General features: G+C 38.5%; 1 protein-coding gene across 2 annotated transcripts in view; it reads right to left on the reverse strand.

Annotated features, from left to right (window-relative positions):
• MINDY3 (MINDY lysine 48 deubiquitinase 3) overlaps positions 1-23,312 on the reverse strand; it is a 55,840-nt gene extending 32,528 nt beyond the window's left edge. Inside the window, exons 1-9 of one of the 2 annotated variants that reach the window (XM_064444702.1) lie at positions 23,089-23,312; positions 16,509-16,630; positions 14,711-14,790; positions 12,936-12,993; positions 12,312-12,485; positions 8,755-8,806; positions 6,722-6,836; positions 6,219-6,292; positions 5,678-5,757 (exon numbers count right to left, since the gene is read on the reverse strand). In XM_064444702.1, coding sequence (XP_064300772.1) covers positions 5,678-5,757; positions 6,219-6,292; positions 6,722-6,836; positions 8,755-8,806; positions 12,312-12,485; positions 12,936-12,993; positions 14,711-14,790; positions 16,509-16,524 — 649 coding nt within the window. In that variant the 5' untranslated portion in view covers positions 16,525-16,630; positions 23,089-23,312. The remainder of the gene's footprint in view (positions 1-5,677; positions 5,758-6,218; positions 6,293-6,721; positions 6,837-8,754; positions 8,807-12,311; positions 12,486-12,935; positions 12,994-14,710; positions 14,791-16,508; positions 16,631-23,088) is intronic. The other variant, XM_064444701.1, reaches the window with a different exon arrangement.
• Positions 23,313-24,036: the final 724 nt, after the last annotated feature.

Raw genomic sequence — 24,036 nt, forward strand, 5'->3', positions numbered from 1 at the left:
ACATCATCAGGGTAAAGTAAAAAAACTACGAAGGTTTAATAATTTCCCTTTCTATAAAACAAGACGAGCCAAATGGATGGTTTTAAAAGTTTACTGTTGATAGCCTTATTTCAAATTTTTTTTGATATATTAGAAGATGAATTACTTGTAACTTACACCAAAATTATTTTCAGAAAAATTTAAGAAAAACAGCTATCTTGAAGGAAAGAAAGAAAACTGCATATATGCATATATATATGTGTGTGTGTGTTTTTCCGCTTCTTTTTTTTTCCTTTTTTTTTTTTTTTAAGAGTTCCCTGGCTATATTTATCTTAATCATTTCACATTCTGAATAATAAAACATAATTTTGCAAATAATACTTTTGTTAGTAGGAAAGAAAGCATTCACACAATTTGATTTTCTGTACTGACTTCCACTTCATGTATTATACAGCTCTTGAACACACACAGCTGCCAGGAACACGTGAAATATTTATGTACTACTGAATAGAAAAGCACTTACAGAGCCTTATTTGAGCCATCTAATAAAGAATGAGTGTAGAATATTCGCTGGGGGTGACTTAGAAATTAAACTTATGTTTTTAGAAAAGGTACAGCATGGAAGAAGCTTGCAGCGTAGGGTGCAGCTGACAAATGAGAAATCCATTCCATGGAAGTTCCCTAGGCTCATAACCTTAGATACCAGCAATGCCAGGAGAACTTGGTGTACTGACTCTAAGAGGATTTGTCCAGAGGATGGAATGGTGTGGAGACACCGTGGCCAGGCTCTGTGACCATGGAGCTGGTACACTGCACACTTGGCCGGGCTCTGTGATAAATGGGAACTCGCGGTACCATGGAGCTGGTACACTGCACATTTGCTACCCTGAGCCAACAGTCTGTCACGCTTTTGACAAAATGCTGTCCTTTTTATCATTATAATACCAAAACACACCTCCATCCCAAAAGCTACCTGCCTCTAAGGTGCAACCACCCCTCACTGAGCAAAGCAAGGAAATTTTACAGCAATCATAACAAAGGTATGTATGACTAGAGTCACTCAAGCTCCACCTGAAAGGTAAAAGATAGTATAAATTAGGTTAAGAGAAAAAACGGGTGTTGGGGAAGATACCATCGCGTACCACTCTGGCTCCTGGGACTAGTCAACGGGCTGAGCCTCTCTTCCCCCCGCACTGGGACGCCTTTGGGTAAGATTTGAGCACTCGGCTATACCAAGTGTTCCCCGGGAAAACTTAGAAACCTCTCTATAGCTTCACTTTAAATCTCCAATGCATTAGAGTTGCTTCATATTTGCTTAACACACTTGTAGTCTAGCAGTGTTACTAATTTTCCTAGTATTTGTGTGTGTCTTGTAACCAGCAGTTCTATCACCAGTAATCCAAAGAACCTGTGTATCTGTTGCTTTAATAAATCGTACGATACATTAATCTAGCCGTGATCATTCTCACTGAATGTGACCAGCCTGGGTAGCTGCCAAATTAGTTACTAACAACAAATACTCTGATGGGTGGTTACACCTACAATCCTTAGAAAATAAACCGTTGACCAAGTCTGAGACTAAGACTGGACTTAGCCGCACCTAGACTCCTCTCTGAGAAGGAGTTTAGAAAGCAAGGGGGTCCTGTCTGAACCTTGTGACTCAACGGTCAGGTCTCCCCCTAGCCACTCCTCAGACTCCTACTATTAACTAACAATGAGGAAGCCCTTCAAAATTCAAGCTTAGAAACTAGTTATAATCTTAAGAATTTGAAGAAGCTCTGGGCTTAAATATACGTGTCACCTCAACAGTGCAAGTACCATCTACTTGGTCCCCAAACATTGTCTAAACAAAGAGCAGCACACACCCGATCCTGCAAATACCCATGGGAATATACACCATGACTAATTTGACAAGATCTGTATTTCCTTTATTCAGAGAACATTGACTGCTGTATTTGAAAGTTCCTTCTAAAACACTAATTCTCAACTATATTTTTTTAAACATTAATTATTCATGTACAACAGTATAAAACTATGACGTCTTTATCCAGGGGCTAAAGCCTCAGGACCATTAGCAAATGAAAGAAACTGTTCTAAATACAAGAAGTTTCTGGATTTCCAGAAATCAACTCTGCATTTCACTGCAACTCACAGCACTAGGCATGGTATGCCATGCTCCCTTCACCAGCTTCAAGTTTAGCTCACTGAGTTTTGCAACAGTGCCGAAGAGTTATTACAGTGATGGTTTAACTTTCTCCTCTACTGTTAAGCAAAAAACCAAAACAAAATAACCCCAAACCAAAAACACCACCCAACTCCAAAAAACAGAACCCAAAAAACTTAAACACTTGCTTGTTCACCACCTTTGTGGACTGTATACTGGAAGTATAACTCCTTCCTTAAGAGTTGTCAGCTATACATATTAAAAGGCTCTCTCTGCAGTGAAGAATTCTTTGATCTGAAACCGTGCTTTCAAGGAGTATCTTCAAACTTGCTTGGAATTAAAACATCTGGGGGTGCATGGATAATACTTTGCAGAATCCCATTACCTCACTGACTTACAGCTGTGTTGCTATAAATTGCCATACAGTGAGACAATTCATCCTTTCTTTGAGCCAAGCGCAAGAGAGCTAGTCCAATTAAAAAACTAGCGAAGGATCCTTCAAACTAGAGAATAGCTATTGTTCAGAAATAACACATATGTGCAATGAATGGAAACAAATGGCAAAAGTAAGCAAGAGTACATTAAAGAAATTATTTTAACACATCACATGTATTTCTTAAAAATCATAACACAAATCAATGAAGAGTTCACTCTGCTAAACAAAGGCTTCAGAATTAGGAGCTGATGCTTGGAACAGAACAGCTGTGTCACATATAAATAATATTTACTATTCAGAAAATCATTCAGAAAAAAAATCCAATTAAGTATTCTGTTCCCATGACAGATAACTAGATGAGAACTCTGACTGATAACTAGAGAGAGCTGGCATCCTGGTTATGACAGTAGCTGGAGAGGTTGAGTATCCTGAATAGCTAGTAGTCAAGCTACATAGATTGTCTATCTGAAAGCTATTAGGTTAACTTTAGCCTGTAGTCATTGGTCTACCCATGCCTCCTTCAGAATTAGTCAACAGATAAGACAGACAAAAGCAAAAATCACTCTCAGATGACTTAGGAGGAAACAAAGTGAGACTAGCTGTCCTAAATCAAAGTTCATCCTTGTGAATATCCTCACTCAACAGAAAGAAAAGCACACCTCTGGAAGAGATCTGATAACACCAAAGATCATCTAAGAGAATGAATATGTATGCCTCTTGTCAGAAAGCTCGTTTCTCCTTTTTTTAAAGTAGTTTTGCAATGTACTCAAATTTCTAAAACAGGAGAAAACCTGACCGAGCCGTTAAAGAAAAGTCAGGATCAAACTAATAACTGTTTTAAAATGTTTCGTTACCAACCCAACAGAATACCGCCACCTAGTGACAACATGAAACACCACAAATTCTTGGCACTACTTGGAAAAAACAATTACAGCATTATTTGTATTCATTCTAAATTGCTACACTTCACGTAAGAATGACAGTCTTTAAAAAAGGAGAAAAAATCTACCTTCCCATATCTTCCTACCGTGGATAACTGTGTTTCTGTGGGATTTCTGGTTCTGGATTTTTATGGCAGAATTGATTGAAAACCTGAACGTGGAATATTACTGTGTGAAAAGAGAGTTTAGTATTCTCAGAATGGAGAAAAAAAATTCCAACTGAATAACCAATGAATAAGGTCTACCAGAAAGATAATCTGAAAGACAAACGAGGGAATGAACTGCAAGATCTCAAAAGAAGACATATTAAATTGCAGAACTGCACATTATCCCAATGTAAAGTTGCAAGAACAATTCAGATTATGATCAATCTAACGATTCAGACTGTTAAATCATAACCTAAAAATCAAAAAGAAAAAATTAAAAATACTGAAGAGAACATAGGGATAAAACCAGGAAGGCTAATTACAACAAATTTCAGTTACAAAAGGGGGAGATAAACGATAACAATGTTCTATACATGCAGCATGAATCAGGGTAGGAATTGACTGATAACACAAAAGAAAATGATACAAGGAAAATACAAGTATTCAAAGCCATTTTTTGCTTTAATTCACAAAAAGGTAAATGTCCTATACTCAAGAAGATTAACGACGAGATAATGGTGTCAGCCATAAAAAAGAACACAATTAGCTAAAAACACCCTGTAAATAAGACAGACATATTCAAGCTTGAAGATCCTAATGAAATCCACTATAAAACACTTAAGTAGCTAGGCAAAATAAGTCTCTGAACCGTTAATGATTAATTACCTACATATCAAAGATAAATGAGGTGTCAGGAGACAAGAAAAGGGAAAAACAGGGTACTTACCCTAACAAAAACAACATAAAAAGCTAGAGGAAAAACCCAGGAGAAAGGATGATTTTTTTAACCTCCAAAAGGTCTTGAAACAAATTAGTTATCAATTTGCATACACTAGGAAGGACAAAAAAAAAGACAAAAAAAAATCAAAAAATCACCCAGTATAGGCTCATCAATAATAGACTGCAATAATCCAGTCTAATGCCCTGGTAAGGAGTCTACAAAATAGGGGTGAGAAGAGTTAGAATTAGATACAATATCCAAATGATGTTTTGATAAGTCTGATGCTGAAGTACAGCCTGTGTGGAATCATAATCAAGTGGAAGTCTAAGAAGTCTCGAAGGAGATTATACTATTTGCTCATTGTCAAACCAGAGCATTTCAATTGAGGTCTTGCATAGATTTCTCTTGAACCTCAGTTCAAGTCTATGTTTTCAATGATGACTTAAACGATGTAAAATCCGTATAAAAACATGCTGATGAACCTGAGATGGACTTTACAGCAGTGGCAGAGGATGGGAACACTTTCAGAATTCAAAGTGTTCCTGCTTTCAGATCATCTTCTCTGTTTGTAAGATGAAATGCAAAAAACACAAGAGCCCCCTAACCACCTGGTGGCCCTCCACTGGACTTGCTCCACTATGTCAATGTCTCTCCTGTACTGAGGAGTCCAAAACTATACACACCACTCCAGAGGTGGCCCGACAAGTGCCAGACAGAGGGAAAGAACCATCACTTCCCTCCACCTGCTGGCTACCCTCCTCCTAATGTAGCCCAAGATGCAGCTGGCAACCTTTGCCAGAAGGGCACACTGATGATTCAGGTGCAACTCACTCTCCACAAGGACTCTGGGTCCTTTTCTACAAAGCTGCTTCCTAGCCAGCCAGTGCTGCCCTGCTGTTGTACGGGCTTATTCCATCCTAGATGCAGGACTCCAGTGAATTTAATGAGGTTCCTCTCAGTCCATTTCTCTACCCTGATGCGGCTGCTCTGAATATTGGCCCTGTCTCCAGTGCATTGACCAACCTTCCCAACTTGCACACTGCACTCCCTTCCATCATTCAGGTCATCAGGTACCTTATAATTTCCACTTTTAGCTAACAATCCTGTATTCACAGATATTAACATCAGATTTTGTGCAAGTGTGTTTTATTTCCATTTGAGGTCTGCTTTAATCAAATGAAAGTAAACAAGGAAACTATCAAAACAGAAATAGAGTATATTCCAAATCCATAGGTCAGCATCTCGTAGTATGTAAAAACTATGAACGTGCACAAACTAGAATCAACTTACTCATTCCTGAACATTCTCTGTCTCCATCCCACACATTAGAAACAGCATGCCCCGTCAACAGGAGGTTAATCAAACTTTGGCTGTATAACAGAAAGAAATAGCCTATTAAGAGAGACATACAATTTATTTCTGAAAAAGTGGTTCTCTCTAACAAATAAAAGAATTATTGTATTACCCAGACAGCTAAGCAGACATTCTTTAACTGTATTCCTTTAATTAACATGTATTTGTAATTCACCAAGGCTAATATGATCTCCACTCTTTCAACCAACAACTTGATATCAAAACGTAGCCCTGATTCCAAGAATTATTCCTATAAAATTCAGCAATAACAGAAGCTTTTCCTCAGAACTGATACACTAAATGGAGTAAGCAGTGAAAAAGGCACACCATGCTAAGTGTTGCTTTGAGCTATTATAAAGTTATAACTGAATCTTAGTTGTAACGTCAATAGTTTCTAAAAGAATGATCAGTTACAGACACATAAAAAAATAGCCCACTAATCTATTTTAAGCAGTAGCAACCGTATTTTGCAGCTTACCTTCCATGACCGTAAACAGGATCTATCAATGGCTCAGTTGCATCTTCAATTTCATTTTTTATGTTTTCAATACCCTGCAGAACAATTACAAACATTTTTGCTCTCTTAAGGAATGAATTGGAATGTTTGCAACAGAACGCAATAGTAAAACATTAGGAGGCTGATGTTCTATAAACTGATACCTAAACACACTTCTTTCTCTTGATAAGAGATGTCAGGGATATACGAGGAAGGGTATTTCCAAAATCCCAGAATTCCAAATTCTCCCAGATCAGGAGGGAGGGGAAAAAAAAAAAACCACAACTGAGCTTTTCAAGTTTTTATGCTGAAAATGTACTGCGACACGAATGAAGATACCATTCCATCCATTTATCTAGATTTTACTTAGTTTATCAGTTTAATGCTCACCTTTTACAGAAAAATGGTTACACGATCAAACTTTCTCTTAAAAAAGAAACAAAACACACACACACCCCCAAAAAGTAATCAAACAACCCACAAACCTTTGTCAGTATTACAGAATACAGAAAGAGCAATACTCCAAATCTGTTTGTCCACACTGAATATTGATCCCAAACTGCATCCTTCAGTTCAGGGAAGCTTTTGAATGCTCGTTTGCTAAAGACAAACAAAACAAAACCAAACAGAAAAGGAGAATGTATTTAGATGAAGCATTAGAATAGTGTTACAAAGCACAAACAAGAACTACTAATACCTAACATGAATATGCCCAAATAAAAGCAGAGTAGATCTGCTGTTTTATACAGAATGACACAGCAGCTGTTCTGGAGTTACTAGAACTGCCATAGAGTCATCAGTATTTTACCCACCAGAAGACGATAAATAATTCTGGAGCAATGTGGAAAAATGAACATTGTTTTTATATGCAAACACAAACCATAAAGTTACATACACTTGTGAAAGAGCTGAGCGGCTTGAACCAGTAATTCTACAAAACACTGTTTCTGAAACTGCAGACAGACTGTATCTCACCAAAACAACATCTGCATTACACAGTGTTCCGAAAGACATTCAGTCCATAAACAGTGGAGAAAAAAAACCTTCCCATTAACCAGGTAAGACTATCTTTCATGGGAAATGTAGTAATTACTTTGAAAGCCTGAAAATTTGACTTTGTTAGACTCTAGCTTTGGAAAAAGCAAAACATTCAGAACCACGAGTAGTACATAAATACTTGGGAAACTACCTGGCTGTATTAGGGCTGCTGCCTGGATCATAGTGTAACACCAGGTGATCATATGTTTAAAAAGGAAAAAAAAGTAAAATACAAACAGAGGAAAGGAAGAGATCCATCAAGATGCCAGTGAAGTAATACACTTTATATTTCTTGGGATATTTGGAGATAAATACTGCTTTTGAGAACACAAACATTATTTTTATTGAGTAATTCAAACTAGATCACACTCTCTGCTTATCTTACACAGGGATATTATTTTCTTTTAGATTTCTTGCACAATTTTGTTAAGTTTGTTTTAAAAAGAAACAAACATCTGCAAAAATATATCCATAGATGGGTTTACTCTAACACTTGAGATTTTTAAACTGCCTTTCATTATCAACAGAGCATATAAGGCATACAAGGTATGCAAGGCAAAGTCAGTTCTGAAATCCATTGCTCAGCTTGCTCTAAAGGTATACGCCAGCGCATTCACTACCAGTGAGAAAGACTGAGAAAAACTGACGTGGGTACCACAAGTTCAAAGATCGAAGGGGTGAGTGGGAAGGAAGGGGGAGGCAGGAAATTAGTGTTTTGATCAGATAAGGTTACAAAAATTTTATATTCTCTTCCTTCTTTCCTCATATGACAATGGGTTTAAAGAACAAACTATAATTACTACTGGTACAATAAGCAGTAGTTATTTCAGTTCTAATTGGTAACATTTTCCATCTCAAGTGTTTTTTGAAATTCTGTTGCTCTTTATTTTCTCTTTGAGGATTTATTTGTATAAAGATTACAGCTGTTCACTGTGAAAATAAAAGGCTGTTACCTTTAAAGATAAACTCACTAGAGCTGTAAGTTCTGTATTTACAGCCCAAAAAGAGAACAGTGTTTGAAGTATGAAACAAAAATCAATCTTGTATATTAAACACTTTTATAAATGTTTCTTAGGTTGTCTCAAATCAGGGAAAAATACTAGGTGACAAATTTTTAGTGTGTGTGTATACATATATATCAACTATTTAAGATAGAATCACCTGTGGAGACTGTGTATAAAAAATTGAGGATTAACATCTTTAATTAGCTGCATCCATAGACTTGAAATGCACAAATTATTCAGCCTATTTTGCACATTACATTGCTCCAGTTATTTTAAAGGCTAATGCTTATGCTCAAAATATTCCGTTTTAAATGGTAAAATGCAAAAACCACCGAAACCCCCAAACCAAAACTTGAAATCCAAGTTTTACCCGATGTTAAACACACAAAAAGTTCCTTCAACATACCCCTTTCAGACTATGCATATTAGTGTAACTTCAAAATATTGTATATTAAATGTTCCAACTTATTACTTACTGAATTAATGCATGAAATCGCTCAAAGCCAAGCTCTTCGACAGCCAAGGCAGCTATACACAAGAGACACTTTTCAGCACTACACATGGCAAAAAAATGACACAAGATACACACAGCAAGCTAGTATACTTTCAAGCTTTAATTATATTTTTAATTTTAATCCTCCCTTGACATTTAGATTTTTTAAGCTATTAGTATAAACTAATTTACTGCAACATTAAGATTCCACCGTACAAATTAGTGAGAACATTTCTATTTGGACTAATCAATTTGTTAAAAGCACAAAGCCACTGGAGTGTGCAGACTTGAAAATATTTGTCAAATACTAAGCTGTTGGTTTTTGTACAAAGTCATCAAGCATATGCATACTATAGATATAAGTTTGCAAGTCAACAAGAAGTATTACTTCCTAGAAAAGCAAGCATGATTATTTGGATCATTTAATCAATATAAGTAAGCTGTATTTTTTCTTCAAATACATATTTCTGTTACTGAAATTTTGGGATTTTTTCCCCCTTTTTAATGCTTATTTATTACAAACGAGCAGAATTATTCTACACACTGTTACACATCCTGTTTTAAAATAAATTCTCATTGTTTTTGTTTAATAATGGATAAATAGCCTTTCAAGTAAGTGTCACATCCAAGATGGAAAAAAAATACAGCATTAGTGTTTTCCCAAGTTCAACACAGGCTTTATACCTTTGTTCCCCTCACATTTCCAAACCAAGCAGATGAAATGAACTATTAAAATCAACATTTCTTTTACCACCAGGAAGTTCTACTCGCCAGTTGTGTAATTACCAAATTCTATACACATCCAAATATCAAGACTGTAACAGTCTTTAGCGCCCTCTATGTCCATAAAGACTTTATCTTCCTGCTAGTAGATTAGTATATAAAACAAATAGAACTGCTTTCTGCTAAAGGCCACTTAATGCTGAATATTTAAATAATGTCTGATCATCTAGCTACTAAATTTGACTGCCTACAATTCATTAAAGACCTGAAGCCATTAGGGCTAATACTACTGATCAATTCTTCCCACAAGAATTCCATCAAGGGCTTTTTATGCCCTTTCTGACTGTATTTTGAAAGATACACTTGATTTGCCTGTGTGCAAATACAACTGATTCTCCAACAATAGAATACTTTCTTTTCCCATTTCAGAAACAAGGCAGCAGTAGTCTTAAGAGTGTTAGATTTTGTCTTTTGAAAAACTACAAGGAATTGCTAAAATTAGGTTACAAGAGCAAAACTAGACTTAAGAAAATGTACTTTTAAGACATTTTTAGAAAATATGAAACAATTAATCTAAATTGCAGGAAATGCTACGGGAACTAATCCTGCTCCAAGAACGTATGTTTTTGTAAGCAGAAACTTAGAGGGACTAAATCATATAAAGCAACCTTTGAACCTGGGAACTTGCACTACTACAGCCAACACATGGCCAACAAGTCACTGGTATACACCACAAAAGCAGATGAAAAATGCAATTGCATTCAGTAAGTGTGCTCGAATCCACCTTTTGTTCACACAGGAGGATGATAGGCAGTTTCATTCTGTTACTACAGAACAGAGTGAAATGGTAAGAGAACTACTGTTCGAAACAAAAGGAAAGACGTAGAAATCCTAAAGAGAAGTGCAGCTGTATATAACCCAAACAAGGCTAAATAAAGACAGTGCTTAGTGGAGAGGTAAAGAACGAACAGCAATAGAACATGACCTGTATGAGAAATACAATTGTATAGAAACTCTTTAAAATTATCCTCTATCCTGCCATGTCTAAACATATTTCATGGTTTTATTATAAATCTATTCCCATATTCAATTCCCAACTAGCAGTAACCTGCCATGTGGAATTGTACCTGCAATACCCCCCCACGCACATAACTCATCTCTTAAGTCCTCCCAACTATGACAATGCCTGTTTCTATTTTTATTAATTACAGCAACCAAGCAAGAAATAAATGTATTCCTTTGCACTAGCAGTAACAGAACTCTGCATTATTAACAATACCTTCTTCTCCACATCTTTGTCCCAAGCCTAACTGGGCAAGAAGCTGGTCTATAGTTAAATAGCAGGACAGAAAAGGAAAAAAAAAAAAAAACCAAAACCAAACAACAAAACCCTAACAAATATATTCCAAATCAGGAAGTGTATTGCACTATGCATCTATACATCTAAGGTAAAATGCTGTTTGAACTGTAGTGTACATGCAAGAGGTACATTGAGTGTCTAGCAGGGAACACAGAATATGAACAGTGAAAGAGATTAATGTAGCTCATGACAAAAGCAGACTGTTCACTGCAAATGTATCCTGCTCTTCCTAAGCACATTCCATGGTATTAAGGACAAGTCAGGCAGAACTTGTAGACTTGTACAGAAATATGAAAAAAACAGATATGTAATACAATGGATTAGTCCATTAAGTGGCAGTGTTGAGAGTATTTATTAATTGAGTGTGTGTTTAAAAAGACTTTCTGCTGAATATTTTCTACAGTTAAAAGTTCTTTAGAATAAGGTAATATGTAATATACAGAACAGTGAAAGCCTATTGATAACTAGGCTCTGCTGCACTTTTTCTTCAAAGGAAACTTCATAATATGAGCGAGAGCTTCAGAGACAACTGGAAAATCTACACACACTAGGAATAATGCAGTTGTAACTCTGAAATCATTACCTTGCAAAAGATGATTTAAAAAAAAAAAACAAACCAGAAGTTGCAGGTACAACTTTCTTCATAATACCTTCTCTTAATGAAAATAAAATGCTCACTTTGGAACTCTTATGTGGTGACCTGTTTTTTCAATTAAGTAACATTTTAATTATTGTTGTTTGAGCCTTCTGAATCACATCGAGCATTTGATAGCAGCAGCTGAAGATGACTTGTAACAAAGAGCTCCAGCGCTACCAATTGCTATAGCTAGCTGCGCACATATAAATCTACTTGTACAACTCTTACTTCGTAGTCATGTCACAAACTGCTGAATAACATATTCCTTCCATCAAGATATGGCACCTTTAGAAGCATGTTCTTATGTGAAAAGTTTTTCATACTTCTTAACAGACACATTGGGAACAAAAACTAAAAGAAAAAGAAGCTTATCTTTTAACACATTAGATATCTCTTATGGAAAGATTAATAAATACACATCTCAATGATTATTTGTGCACAGATAAACTTTCCACGTCACTGGCTTCGCAGCAGTTAGATATGACTGGATGCCGTATCTTAGTGCAACAGATGATGCCCACTGGATCCTTGATGTCAGTAACTAATATAGGATTGTGGGACACATCAGGTGCCAATAAATTACAAAATAAAATTGAAAATACTATGGAAATTGCTCAAATTCAAGAGAGACACATATGTTAGAATTCCAGTGATAGACAGCACATTCCTTTTGACAAAAAGGATCAATGCTGCTAATTATAACAGGCAAAAATCCGTCTATTGCTAATGCAATAACAAAGGTGAAAATAATAACGTGTAATAACAAAAAACATGATACTTCACTAAGCAATGGGTAATTTAGTACAGAAATACATCTTACAAGGTTGTTCCTCTTGACGACTAGATTCTGCAGGACCTTCAGAAATACTAGCGGTTTCTTCAGTTGTTTTTCCTCTTATCCACGTTGCCAGAGAGTACGACTCAGAATTATCTGAGCAAGCCATCTCCAAAATATCACATAATGTGTGACAGAGAAGGTTCTTCTGCTCCTCTTCTGAAAGATCAGAAACCTAGATGAGTTCAGTTGCTGATAATCAGCATCTTACATAAGCTACCAGTATCTTTTTTTATACATTGTTGTCTAAATAGTCTATTACTCTTAACTTATTAAATATTAATGTTAATTGCTGTTGCATGTACTGAACCAAAGAATTAAAAAGCTGTTTTTAGAAAGATGTGTTTTAATATGATTTCCAATCCATTCCCTTTCCCAATAATATATTTCAATCAAATGTTTATAAAACACACAAGTACTATGGACAGTGATAGACCTCACAAATGGGAGTTTAGAGACATGTAGTATAAATATTGCATGCCTCATAAAATGGTATGGGAGCACACTTAAACAAACAGGAAGTGTACAGTATTTAAAATTAATTGTACTAGGACACGATTTACAAACAATTAAGAGGAAAAAATAAAGAGAAAAAAGAGGTTTTGGTACCTGGACAGTCTCTCCAAGTAGACTTTTCACTGGTAAAAAGCCTCTTCAAAAGGAATGCCTTTGTTATCAAAACATAAAACAATGTTAAAATACAAGACACCACCAACTTTTACATTATGTCATAGGCTCTATACCAAAGCATTTTACATGTTATTAGAAGGGTTTCAAGCTACTCATCATTCAGTAAGAGACCCTGAGCCTGTACTGTTTACTGATTTTTCCCATTCAAACTAACTACAAAGGTGGCCTCATACCTAAGTTCAACATTACTGGGTTTGAACCTCAAGCATGCTTCGAATACACACAGTGCATATTTAAATAAACATCTCCAGACTCACAGGACTGGAGGCACAAATATTTTGCAATATAACTGATGCGTAGTACAAGACAACTCTAGTCACTCAGACAAACCCCTTTAGTTATCAAAAAGCCCACCTCTTTCCACCATTGCGAGTCACAAATCGCAGGTGAAAGAAACTATGCATCTCCATATGCCTGCTTCATTTTTCCATCAACACCGATGTTGCAATGAAAAGATATGCTCTAACTTAGGAGAAAGAAGAATGAAAGAACAAACTTTGGGAAGCAGACTCTTGGTCTAATTACTCTATTAGAAGCTGTTTTAGGTATTTGCAGCCCTTTGAAAACAGCTTCTTCAACTTTCACTTCTTCCCTGACAGACTTACCCAGTTCATGTTCTGCACACCTTTTTTAGTAATTCACTGCAGCAGTAGACACTGCAAGATCTGTTTGATCTCTTCCTCCTTCCCTAGCTTTAACTCAGCTCACTTTTAAATATGCTTTAAATACTTAATTTCAAGAAACTTGAACTACATATAGATCTGGGAAAACACTGTCAATAAGAACATTTGATATGGTAAAGACTCGGCACTGCCTTTAAGGAGCCAGCTGGTCATATTCTTTACTCGCTCCATTGAGACCAGACGCTCTACATCTGGTTTTAAGATCACAGAACTAGGCAGAGCTGTGTTACATAAAGCAATTCATAAGAAAATATTTTTATATTAATTGTTTACAACCTAAACAAGCGGTGCTTCTTCCTCTGGTACAAGCCTTGGTGGGACCCGCATTTAGAGTGTCTTGAATTAACCATAATAGAGGTTTTATCACTATTGCATCACACAGACCAGAGATGCAACAATTCCACAATGTCAGTTGTCTGACCCAGATACCTTCTAGTTCAAGATCAGATTAACTCTGCTGTATGACTTTAATATGTCCCCTAAGAGCGGGCAAGGCCCTGCCTCAGACCTAGACATACCTGTGGAATTTTATCTGTGTGTAAGAGGAATTTCGAAAGTGTAACGTTTCTTTTCTTACATAGCACAGCCTTGTTAGGTTTGAAAATCGATTTCTTCAAATATTTCTAATACAGTTTGCTAAAGCAGCCGTTGTGACGCAAATATTACCCTTCTTAAGGGCAGGGAATTTGAGAGATGAGAAAGAATTAGGATTACATTTGTGTCTCATCTTTTACTTAATCCTGCATTCCCCACTTTAAAGTTACCTCTGCTTGGATCAACCTGCTGCACTTCCTCAAACAAATACACTTCTACAAAATTATAGTAAAAAGATGGGCTGATTTTGAGCTGGTTTTTTTACTGTTTTTTGTTTCCTCCTCACTATAATTATAAAATCAAAATACAACAGATTTGCAATTTTTTAAATATCTATTTTAGTTCGACATATATAGAGAAAAGAACGAATTTCCAGCTTACTAATTTTAAGCCATTCCTATAATAATTGCACCTTACCTGTACAGGTGCAATCACTGCACAAGGGCCACCTTCAAATTGTTCTAATGCAGTTGATTCAGATTCACTAAAGACAAATCCTGCCAAATGAAAAAAGACTGTATTTAGTGAAATATGTAAACAAGCGCATGTATGCTCCTTCCCTAAAAGAAATGACACCTGATTTATTCACCTTTAAAGGTTAGGTTAGTTTTCAATATTCTTTGCCCCTGATCATGCAACATAATGCATTTAATTTGAAGAAAAAAGAAGTCACAAAGGTAGGTGAAAGCACAGGAATGAATTATTTCTCTCAGCAACGGAATCATGACCACAAGGGTCCAGCAGCTAGGGTCTTAAACAAAAGGATTTTTAATAGTAAAACTGTCATTAAAACACATGTGGCTGGATACTTAAATAGTTTTTTATTTTATTATGGTTTATTTCTTATAAATCAATTAAAAACAAATTATAAGTGATAATATTTTGCCTCACAATGTAAAAAAATCTTTGGACCTTCAATGAACGTGCGTAATACTTTTCTACTCCCTATGAAGGGCACAGTATGCCTGCCACTGATCTCATTTTTGGACTATCAGTGCTTCCTATTAAGACTGAAATATGCTGAGTAATTCAGATATTCACTTGTAACCACTGAAGCAAGCCTCTTAACGGTGTTCTTTCACAGAAGATACACTATATTTACTGAGATGCAAGATGACCTATTTTCCCCCTTCAGCTTTAATGTATTTGTATTTCAGAAATATCTTACACTCACATAATAGAGCAAATGCTGGAGCAATTACTGCAGAATTGTTTGTTATCACCTTGCCCTTAAACCTGGCTTCAAGATCTGGTGATTCATAGCTTGCATTTCTCATAGATAAATGCATATGCATGGACAACTACCTTGATGAAGCTGACACAAGGCAACTTACAGTGAGCAATATTTCGCATTCTTCTTTTAAGTGCTGATAAGATTGTGCTGAAGTGACTCTAGTTCAATGTAATCTAGAAACCATGCAACTGTAGTCAGCAACTAAACAGCAAGCAGAGGCAAGTGAGGAGAGGGAAAAAGGGGATACACATGCATATGTTCACAGCAGTGTCAGACTCGGCAAAAAGAATAATCAATGTTTCTTTCCCACATTTTCTCCTTTTCCCAATTCTGTATCATTACATGCTGCCATATCAAAAGCATCCCTAACCCCTGGATGTGAATTTGAACTGGGGAAATGCATCCCCCCCAGTGCAGACTTCCACACTGCTGCATGACAGGTACATCATCCCAAGCAGCACAAGAGAGGACTACTACATGTTCTGTAGGCCATATTTCATCTATTTCATCACAGAAATGATGAACAGCTGTTCAACAGCAATGTGAATTTTTCTTTAATAGGGATCAATGTAGCCATAGTTCTTAAAAATATGGGCTTTCCCCGGTATCTGACAGAAGACTCCAAGTTTGTTTTTTTAACTGAAATGTGCAAATGTACATTACAAACATGTATTTTATACCCAAAACCCAGAAGCACATCAAGCCTACATACTTAGATCCAGCATCACCTAATGTAGCAACGAAGCTCCGTTAATCCATGCTTCAACCAAAGTTTGCACTAGTGTGATCTCACCCCCCTGTTAACATGCCATAATAAGAAGTATCACCAGTCCTTTAAACTTTCTGCATTAGTTTGTGCAGGTGTATCATATTAAAAGGTAAGTCTTCCTCTACTTTTAAGTGCATGCCATCTAAGCACACTGCAACAATAGGTTTTTTTAGTTGTTTTAATGATTTAGCCACTGCAGAAAAACAACATACTTGGATATGGTACCATTAAACCACACTTAAGAAATCTTGAATTTGTTTCACATTCTTCAGGCTTCTTTTAGACAGGATGAACTGTCTCAGCTTAACCCTGCCCTATTTTTCAAAATTGCTTCCTAAAAATAAAGAAAATTGAGTGTGAGCCACCACAATACACACAAATTTGAGATAGAGAACACAAAACTGATATTACACAGAATTTGACAGAATACAACCACAGGAAAAAAGCCCATATATAATACCTAAAGGAACACTTAATTTCTTTTCACCTAAATGCTGCTTAATGCTTAATAAACATCCAGGTTCTAAAAGCTGTTAAGCAAAAAAAAATGGGCTTCAGGGATTTTGATCTTGCTCTCATTTTACAAAATTTGAAGTCAGCTCAGGTAAAATTCCTGAAACCAGCAGTCTGAAGCCCAGCTGGGTTCAAGTCTACCTCAGCCTGCAATTGCACCTACTCACCTATTTTGCCGTACACTATAATCATATCTTGGGCAATTTCTGTAAGCACCCATTAAGTCCCACACTCTTCCTTACGCTTTGTAGAAATGGCCTGGCGATGTTTAAGCTACCAGCTAAGACTGGCATCTCTGATCCAGGCCAATTTCTACTTACTCTCACTCTTAACGAGTCATATCTATCATACAGCTCTTTTCACTCAAGATAAAGTTTCAAGAGCAAAATAGATGTAATGCAGCCAAAATAATATTTTTTTAATGAATCTGCCTGCCTTTTATCCATGAGTATAATTGCCATCATTTACCTATAAGAAACAAAGTAGTATAATTATCATTCACCTTCCTTGTAATTTATAACTCTGCTAAATGCTCCATTGACCCCATTTTTTCAATATCACTACTGCTCTACTGCTTTAACCTTTCTGTCGGGGGTAGCGGGGGAGTAGATCTAGATTCCTGTTGGTAATCAGTGTATTGCCCAATGTTTTGAGTTATGGTGACTGATATTCCCAAATCTGTCTTTATATCCTTTGTCCACTATTAATCACACAAAACAAAGCTTTATTATCCTTATTTCCCCAAAACTTAGCTTTTACCAAGGCCTATGTTTCTTTTCTTACACCGAATTCTTTGCTCTTCTACACAATTTGCCCAAAATGAATGGATGACTTAGTTACCTACTCTTGTCTTTCATCTAATACTCCACACCATGGACCAAAGCACTACAAAAACCATTCATTCTTCTATTATGACCACCCCGCCATTTTCTTGCATCTTTTTATTATTTGCCTGTTAAATAATAAATTTTTTTTTTACATCCAAGACACCATAGAAATTAGTAACACTGTCATTTTACAAAGGATGCTGTATACCTTCAGTGTTTTCACTCTGTGCAAGAGCCAATTCTAGCTGACTAAAAGAGACAAGGGAAGTAGCTAAAGAGCATGCAACATTAACCACATTAGAAAAAAAAAAAACATCGCTCTATCTCTGATTCAATCTAGCTACAAAGATGCTGCACTATTAATTTTTTGTCTTGTTCTCTGCTGAGCTGGCCTCTCACCATGGAACTGTATTTCTTTTTCTCTTTTGGGGTACAAGAACTGCCTGACAGAAACACTACAATAATCCATTAATGGTTACAACACGTCTTCATGTTTCATCCTTTCTCTAGAGCTGCGTGTAGAATGATAGACACATTTAGCGTATGGCTTTGGGTTTTCATAGTGTATTTTTATAGTAAAATGAAACTTCTGAAATTTCCCCTGGGGAAAACAACCCCACACAAAACAACTTTTTCCCACACACAAAAAGAAAGGAACGTTTACTGCAGCACTACCATAACAAAATTCCACTTAATGGGTTGTGGATAAAGAGCCAGGAAGTCCTGGAAGGGTTTGAGGAAAGAATCCAGATTACCTGGTAGGCTACCACTAAATTGGGGAACAAGCTGCCATAAAACAAGGTAACATTCTGATGTGCCTGCCTTTTTTCACACCTTTGTAAAACAAAACAAAAACAAAACAGCTCTGTGAAACTTCTGAATTTTGACTGAAGTTTCTGAATCTGAACCCTGGTAAGAACTTTCTCTGTGAGCACTCAAGACCTCTTATTTTATTAAGCCTGTCAGCCTTATCCAAAGTAGAGAATGGACTCACTAGCACCATATCCTTTCTTAAAGTAAGGATGTCTTTTCAGATATTTCTTTTTGGGCCCAGGCAGCAGCAAAGAATTTTAGGGTTCACCTATTTATTTGATTGTGTTACAGGGCATTTCAAATTCTTACTGCTCTATGTGTATTCCAACTACATTAGCCACCATGCCCATTAGCCAGAAAATACAATCTTAACTTACATGTTCACGTCCCATTTTTTCCACACTGAATGTTATCTTCTAGTCTCCTTCCAGTTAAACAGTGCTGAAAGGGCTATTACTTACATAGAATGACATAGACAGTCCCTCAAAAAGCTATACTTCTGCCCCAAAGCCTAACTTTTCATTCAGTGAGCTTCACAAGAGGTTTTACATCCTTCAGAATGAATTCATTATTTTAAGACAACTCTGCATTATGGAAATACATGAAATAAACACTTAAATCTTATATACAAACCAGAAAGGGATTTGACAGTCTGTCTAAAACAGCAAGATGTGGTTATGTTGTCTGTAAAGATAATATCACTACCCCAAAACCAATACGCCACTCCAAGGGAGGAAAGAAAAAATCCACCAGTATAAAACTGAGAACAGAAATTCTCTCTAGAGAAGGCTGTTAGGTAGCTCTTCTCAGCAGCACGTCCCTGCTGTTTTTCCAAAAGCTACTGCTGCCTCACATTTAATAGTAGTATGGCTTGTGTTAGCAAGAAAGACCACTTCCTACTGGCAGAATTAGCAACACCTACTTAAACTAAAGCAACATCATCTACTTAAACGAAGCTTACGTCAGTAGTCATCAGTACTTTTTTGTTTGAAGACCTCAGCATTTTTCCTCACAATGTGCAAATTCCTGGCAGCAGGTTTGGCTTCTAACTTCTTACTTAATTTTTACAGATGCTTTAAAAGCAGTCCACAGACCATGACTTGAAGACTGCTCGCCAAGGTTTACTTTGCTAACTGTGACCAGCATCAATAAAGCAGAAGCTTCAAAAGCAGTTCCACCAAAAGATTTGAAGGGAGAATGCTTATGGCAGATGAGAAGCAACAAGTAGGCAGAGGTGGGCCAATAGGTATGACTTCCTCCACTCGTTTGCACAATCTAACTATGAATACTAAATGAAAAATGCTTTTTTTCTTCCTGATTAACTCTTTGCACTAATACCGAACTCAGAAACAGAAATCAGACAACTGCAAATATTCCATAAATCAGTTACCAAAACATAAAAAAAAAATAACATAGATACCAATGACTATTTCTCTCCCACCACCCAAATGAATTAAACATTATTAAATTAAACTCAGAGGAATACTTTTCAAATTGCTACTTCTGTTTAAGACTTTGAAGAGTGGCAAGTGTACTCCTTTAGCTCAAAATGTATCTGCTTGTGTGGTAAAAATATTATTTCCTGGTAACCCTGACTTGATCATGGTCTAACAATATTACAGCTCCAATGACATAAAAACAATACTAGAGGATCTAGCTCCTGAACCAACAAGGTAACAAAAGCCAATCTGGTGATGTTTAAAGGTACTAGACGAAAAACAGAGTTCCAGGCATGTAAAAAAAAAAAAAAAAGAGACCTGGAAAGAATAGGAGAGAAATAAAAGGAAAATTGCCAGTCTACTCACCCAGCTCCCAACCTGGAAGCTGAAAGAGGATCCAAATAAAATGGACCATTTTACGTTTTATGTTACACATACATACATGAACTGTAGTATTAGTACCTTCACACTATGCTTTTGAAGTTAAATAGTTGTTTTGAAAAGACTGTCCTGTATCTTTCTTTCCAAAGACCAGTGAGAAAACAGCTTAGGTAATTCTGAAAAGGATGCTGCGCTCAAACCTGCCACATTCATAATTGTGTAGACCTGATGCCACATGCCTTAGGGCTGATCTGAAGAGCGGCTTTATGAATGGAATTCATCTCTTGGCTCAGTGAAGAAAATCACTCCTAACATGGGTACATTTCTTTACGGTCCAGTCCTCCTCCTAACTCCTTTCCAAGTCATCATAACTATGCCAGGAAACATGAACATGATATGCCACTGAAGTGCAGTCTGAGCCTTTGCACTACATTCCTGTGTCCACTTTGAGGATTCTGGTAAAAGGGATTCACAAGGTTCAAAGCACAAATTCTGCTGCAATCATAAAGAAAAATTTTTTCTATTTAAAAAATAACACCAAAAAGCCCAACCCAAAACCCCAACTGCAACAACAGCTTTGCAGCCATGCCTTTGTTAAGTCAGGAATCAAAAAAATATATTTGAAGTTGCCAATGCAGCAAACTGAGGGAATTACTGTCACTAACTCCAAACAGCACATCCACATTAGCTAGGTTGGTTCTGGTAACTGCCTGGAGATCAGTCTGTCTTCAGCTTTGACCAAACAAATATGATGGTTAACGAGTTTGGTGCATGACGAGGATTCCCAGAACATTGCTAGCTTTACTGAGAAACTGATGGGTTCTAGTCTTACATTCCTCAACACCCTCCCTACTTCTCTACTTTTCTTTCTAAATGGGAATTATAGTTCTAAACTTCCAAAGGGTTTGAGAAAGGATCACACAACATTCAGAAATTATCTGAAATAAATACCAGTGTTGGCACTACGCTCTAAAACAAAAAAACCCCAAACCACAAAAAAAAAAACCAACACCAAACCAGTTGTTTAAGCAAGAGCCATTTATACTTCTTTGATACTTTCTGCACATACGATGTGAAAACAAGGGTCTAGGTTTTAAACTTTGAAGCCTTTGGAAATAATAAAGCTTGATTTTTATGTTTGGTTTTCTTTTTTTAATCTTGATGAGTCAAGTGTTGTCAAAACTCGTTTGCAGTAGGTAAATGGTGCAGAACTTTTTCAACAAAATCGAAACTGAAAGTTGGGTAAATGTATTGTGGTGCTACACACTGTAACAGACTGAGACTGACTTTTCTGAATCCCAGCACAAGACCTCCAAACAACATACTAAGTGATTGTCATGTGTTTCTACTACATAAAATTGATTATATTGAAGAGGATATAGAGAAGGGAACAGAAATAGTTAAGCTTTTCAGTACCAATTCTGGTTTTTTGACTTTGAAAAAACCTTGTACTGAAACAGCAATGCTACCAAAACTGAAGAGGTATTTCAGAAAGTAATTGTATTTCAGTGAAAATAATCAATTCCCTAGGAAAAGTAATGGCTTTACTAGGCCTGTTTAAATTCTAGAACTTAAAAGGAATTTAGCATTTTTTCCCCAAATATTTCTCACCAAATTAACACAAATTAACCTAGGGAAAAAGATATGAGAGCTTGGTAATGCACTGCAGCTCCCAAAATCAGCTCCCAAATCAACACCACATGTGCATCTACTGGAACTACACAGACAACAAAACTCACATTAAAAAAAACAGAGAGCAGCAAGGAGCAGAGAGCACTGAGAACATTTTGTTTCAGCCAACTTTACCCTGAGACCTGAATAAATTAAAAAATAATAATTTTAAAAAAATCTATAAATTCCACTATCATTTGTGAACTGTCTCCAGGAATCAGGGGTGTTTTTATTATGACCTTCATAACCATTACAAAAATTCTTCAAAGCCCACAGTAAGTTATAGAGAACGCTATTATTCCTTTTCTTCAGCCAGGACAGGTACACAGACAGACTTCTTGCATGCCATTTTTATCAGTAAGTCTCTGTACTACACCTCACAGTTGTAGTTTTGAAAGAATGCCAGAAAGACTACATCAAGAAAAGACTATGTGTAGGCTGCATCATTTAAATATGGAAAAAAAAAGATCTTACAAATACCCCAGGCTCCATGTCTATTGCGCTTTATCTCTTGCTACATCCTAAAGATGTGGCACCTGCTTCAATAGCCAAAGAACCAGTGTACAAAAAACTGTGCGGGCCTCTGTCCCGAGCCTGTCCCCACTGTTCAGAGTTCTATTTGTGACTCCCACGTTCTTCGCAAAAACAAAACAAAAAAAAAGTACTCATGTTCTTACGTTCATGTTTCCACAGGCTATTTAAAATCACGGCGCCAGATGCTGTTAAAATACATTAAGAAATAGATTTCCTTCCCTAACTCTTTTGAGTTCCTTTGAAGATGTGTAGCAGAACGCGACCAAGCTGCAGAAATATTATTTAGCAAGTGAAACTGCTGCATCATTTCTCCCGTGGGCCACGCGCCGGGTCGCCGGTGACCCAAGAGCACGAAGCCGAACGTCCGCCGCGGTCCCCGCGGGCAGGGACGCGGAGGGGCCCTGCCCCACGCACCGGCGCCCCCCTCCCCCGGCAGACACACGGGCACGGGCGCAGCTGGGCCCGGAGCCCCGCGGCGGCAGCGGGCAGAGCCGCGGGTGTGCCCGGGCGGCCCGCGGCGGGCCGACGCCGGGGGAGCGGGCCGGGCGGGGAGGCGGCGGGGCGGGGGAAGGGCCGGGCGGGGAGCGGGGCCGGCACAAGCCGCACGCAGGTACCTTGCGCCCAGCGGCAGAAGATGGTGTCGGCCAGTCCGCGGGGCCCGGCCTTCTTGCCCCACACCAGGTGGACAAGCTCCTGGCCCGCCTCGGACATGACGGGGCGGCGGCGGCCCGGGGCCCGAGCGGGCGGGCGAGGTGTCTCCCGGCGGCACAGGCGGCAGTGGCAGCCGCTGCCCCTGCGCAGGGGCGGGGCCGGGCCGGGCCGCGCCGGGCGGGGCGGGGCGCTGGCGCGTGGGGGCGGTGCAGGCTTGGCGGCCCCTTTCCGCTTCCCCAGCAGGCCCCGCTGCTTCCGCCGGCGCCGGAAGGCGGGAAGGGCCGGGGCTGGGATCGCGAGCCCCAGCCCAGCCCAGCCCAGCCAACTGTTTGTTGCTCCTGGAGGAGACGCTGGCTGAGGGCGGAGTGGTAGCTGACAGGGAGCGAGGAGCGCACTGCTACTTCCCTCCGGCCAGTCCTGGTAGCGGTAGCCCTGTGGTATCCGTGGCTCAGCCCGGCGGTAGGGCTGGCTGCGCAGGGCACAGCCACCGGCCTCAGAGAGTGAGGGGGGCGTGTGTGTGAGGGGGGCGTGTGTGTGAGGGGGGCGTGTGTGTGAGGGGGGCGTGTGTGTGAGGGGGGCGTGTGGGGGGGGTGGGGGGGGGAGGAGGGAGGTGGGGGGTGGGGGTGGGGTGTGTGGTGGGGAGGGGGTATGGGGGGTGTGTGTGAGAGGGAGGTGGCTAGCTGGGTACCCAGACCCGAGCGGTAGCCCGCGTTGTCAGCCACCCGGGCGTGAGGCCGGTACCTCTGGCTAGCAGCAGCTCCCCTTGGGCTTCCCTCTCCCTCCGGGGCTTGGCTCTGCCCCTGCTCGCACTGCCGGCGTGGGTTCTGGTCGGTACGGGCTGCCCCGACGCTTTGTTAAAAGTTGAGCAGAATGGAGCGGTGTTGGTGCGGAGATAGTGGCGTCGGAGATGG

This window comes from Phalacrocorax carbo, chromosome 2 (assembly GCF_963921805.1).
Source record: "Phalacrocorax carbo chromosome 2, bPhaCar2.1, whole genome shotgun sequence".
NCBI lineage: Eukaryota > Metazoa > Chordata > Aves > Suliformes > Phalacrocoracidae > Phalacrocorax > Phalacrocorax carbo.